At 63.6% G+C, this 3,639-nt stretch overlaps 1 protein-coding gene across 1 annotated transcript; it reads right to left on the bottom strand.

Annotated features, from left to right (window-relative positions):
• Window positions 1–246: 246 nt before the first annotated feature.
• NXPH3 (neurexophilin 3) lies at window positions 247–3,397 on the bottom strand (the record flags this gene model as incomplete). The annotated part of the gene is made up of 2 exons (XM_079725010.1): window positions 247–951; window positions 3,344–3,397. The coding sequence occupies 2 exons, from the start codon at window positions 3,395–3,397 to the stop codon at window positions 247–249; spliced, it is 759 nt and encodes a 252-aa protein (XP_079581136.1).
• Window positions 3,398–3,639: the final 242 nt, after the last annotated feature.

Here is a 3,639-nt window from a genome sequence, read left to right on the forward strand (position 1 = left end):
CCCACTCCTCGGCCAGCGCTCCCGCGTCCTGGTTGCTCCACAGCCTCCGGTTGGGGCCAGCACCCGCGACCCCTTCCCCGCCCCCTGAGGCTTGGCCCTGGCGCCGCTCGGCCTGTCCTCCTCTCCGCCCCCGTGCTCCCCGCCTGAGGCCCCTTCCGCTCCCTGCCCAGTATCCAGACAGATGGCTTCCCGAGTGGGCAGGCCTGTCCTTCCAGTCCTGGCCTGGCCTCTGCGGCCTGCCCAGGGTCACCCGGAGGGGTAATAGGGGGTATCGCTGTGGTAGTTGTAATCCGGGCACACCTTCTGGACCAGCCTATAGTCTGTGCTGTAGAAGGCGATGTAGACGCAGACGACTTTGAAGGGCTGGGAGCAACTCCAGGTGGCTGAGCTCTGAGCGTGGTCTCGGGAGCAGGTCTTGGCTGGGTCGTGAGTGCAGAGCGAGACCCGGCGGCCCCGTTCCACCTTCTCCCACTCCATCCGGCAGTTGAAGATTTTGGAGGCCTTGGCTTCAATGAAGATCTGCTGCTCCTGGTGGAACTCTACAGCTTTACTGGGGGGCACGAGGCTGATGGAGATGTTGCCCTGGCCCGTGGCATTGTGTCGCAAGTGGACGCTGAAGGTCCCATTGCCGTGGTCCACGATCTTCCCCGTGACGAGCAGGTTCAGGGCTACCGTCTTGATGTTGGAGTAGAAGTCACCCCAGCCGAAGATTTTCTTCACTCTGGCCGACGGTGGGGGGCTGTGGTTCGGGCGACTGGGGGGCTGCCCGAGGACCCCCCACGCCTCCCCAGGTGGAGCCAGCAGCCCTAGGAGAGTAGAGTTGGCCATGGGGCGGGACTTAGGTGACATGTGGCCCCGCTTTCGAGGCATCCGGGGCCGGGGCTGGCTCTCAGGGTCGTCATGCTCAGGGTCCTCTGAGCCAGGGGGACCATCATCCTGGCCACAGATGACCTGTAGAGGGAGTTGGGAGGAGAATGAGCACCTGGGTCCCCAGAAGACCCGGGAATTCTGGCCCACTGCTCCCCACGACCGGCCTTATCTCTGTGCTCTCCCTTCCACTCTGACTTGGGGCTGAGGGGCCCCTGCCCATTGCCCACCTACTCTGGGGGTTGGGTGTGCACTCTGGCCTGTGTCGTGGTTCCCTCTCATGTTCTGACACTCAGGTCACCCCTAGCTCCTCTCCCCACTGTCCTGCCTCTGGTCACTATTCAAAGTCTTGGAAGGATGGTGGAGAATTCTCTCCAGTAGACCATGGCAGCAGAGGTACATGGCCCCAACTCCTAGGGAGCCCCGAGTCTCATGGGGGAGCCCTCGTCTGATGGAAGAGGCTGTGCTGACAGGGCACCCCTTTCTCATAGGAGAGACAGAGTCCCCCACTCTGTGAGATTCCCAGGCTGATGGGGGAGGTACAGTCTCTGTCCTCAAAGAGGACAAGTCAGATAGGAGAGCTCCATCTCTATGCTGAGAGAGCCCCTAGTTTGACAGGGGAGGTACAGCCCTTGCCTTTTGGGACTTTCTAGTCTGTTGGATGAGACACCATCCCTATCCTGGGATAGTTTCTACCCTCAGAGGCAAAGAGAACCAACAGTTGATGGAAAAGAAGACAGAACCCAGTGAAATTCTCTCTCAAGTACAAATGCAGTTTAGGTTTTGGCAGGAGGATTTGAGGGAGACCTGGGGTGAGTTCCATACCCAGGAGGGCCAAACTCTCCTCCAGGGACCACTGGTGATAACATGCCAGGACACTACTTATACTAGGAGGTAGGAGTTCTTATTATTCCCACTTCACAGTTGGGGACGCCAGACTCACAGGTTACATCACTACAAGGCTAAGTCACACAGAGTCAGCCCTCCCAAGGCACTGCACTCCCGGGCTCACAGACCAGATGGGTCCTTCTATTGGGATTTTATCCAAGCCCCATCCCCACACGGGATCTCCTGTAAACTCTGCAGAGGCCTGGCTGGCCTCTGCTGCATCAGCTCTATTGACAGGCAACATCTGGGGAGGCTTCCTGAAGGAGCTGTGGGGAAGGCCAGCAGGACAGCCTGACAGGCTCAAACACAGGACAGCTCAGGAGGGCATCAGGGAGTGAACCAGGTTTCCTGAGGACAGCTGCCTGGTGTGGGTTTGCTCAGCTTTTCAAGAGAGTACTCACCCTATGTGTCTCGTTATGAGCACCGGGGCACCAGCTCACAGCTGGGCAGCATCTGGATTTGCTGGCGACCCTGGGATGAGGATGTGGGATGCCTGAGGTTTGGAGGGCTCCAAAGGGGTTTGTGGTCTCTTTTCTGGCCCTGGCCATGCCTGGGGTCGTGTGCGGTGGCCCCGCCTGCCAGGACCCAAGGGTCGGGCAGAGGGACAGCAGGAGGGGAGGTTCTGGGGGCTGGGCTCCAGGCGGCAGACCTGTGTGTCCTCGGCCGCCGGGGGTCACAGCTGAATGGCTGGAGGATGGGGAGAAGGGCCCCGGGTGGGGATGTGACAAGGGAGGGCTTCTTCCACACCGTGGCAAAGGTGATTACTGTTTTGAGGAGAAGGGCAGACCCAGATGTGGGGCTGAGGCTTCTCCAAGACAGGATTGGTGGGTGGCGGTTGGCCACCCGACCCAATTGGTGGGTCGGAGGGGAGCTGAGCCCTGGGCTGGGGGCTGGGGGCTGGGGGCTGGGGTTGGTTCCCCGCGTCCTGGGCCGCCGGGAAGGAGCGAGCGAGCGCTCGGGGAGCGGGCTCCGGGCGCTCCGCTCAGCTGCCGCGAGAGCCCGGGGCGGGAGCCGCCTGCCCAGGTCCTGTGGGGCTCGGGCTGCGCGCAGCCGGGAGAGGAGAGGAAAACAACAGGCGGGGAGGGAGGGAGCGGGAGGGAAGGCGGCAGCGAGGGACGCGGGGGCCGCCCCGCGCCTGTACTGGCTCGTACGCTGGGGGACCCAGAGCGCGGGGCCCGCCGGGGCCCCTAGGTCAGGGAAGAGCCCACAGCCCTGATGACCCTGGCAGGTCATCAGCTCTACAGCCATCCCCCCCACCCCACCCCACCCTTCCGCACGGCCCGGGGCCCGGGAAGGGGTCGAGTAACCCTTGGCGACGGCTGCGGGCATTTTCCCTCGTGCCCGTCGCACCTCCCGCCACCGGAGGCCGAGTGGGTGGGCCAGCCCAGCACCCTCTCCCCGCCCCTATTAACCCTTACTGTCCAGTCTCTGGCCTCGGCCCCGCCCTCTCCCCCAGCCTCCAGGCTTCCGCTCCATCCCCGGGATGCTGAGGGGAAGGGAGAAAGTTTTCGGGCTTGGAAGCTTCCCGCGCTCTCCCCCAGTCCTCCCGGCCCCCGCCCCTCCGCGCCGCTCCCCGCGGACCACTCACCAGATAGAGGCTGCCCTGCACTAGGAACACGAAGCAGCAGCGAGTCAGTTGCATCTTCCTCCTTCGCTCTCGTGCCCCTTTCTCTCGTCTCTCCCCCTCAGGGTACCAGGCCCTTCCTCACCCCTGCTCCTTCAGGCGCGCCGTCCCATGCTCCAGTCCCAGGCCACTCGCGGCCCTCCGCTCTGCCAGCCGCCCAGGACCGACCCCGCCCCCTTCGGTCCAGCTGTGCAGCCGCCCTCCCCCTCCCCTGGTCCAGCTGCGCGCGGCACGGCCCCCTCTCGAGGTTCCAGATGGGC

The sequence above is a fragment of the Hyperoodon ampullatus genome (genome assembly GCF_949752795.1).
Source record: "Hyperoodon ampullatus genome assembly, chromosome: 19".
Classification (NCBI taxonomy): Eukaryota; Metazoa; Chordata; class Mammalia; order Artiodactyla; family Ziphiidae; genus Hyperoodon; species Hyperoodon ampullatus.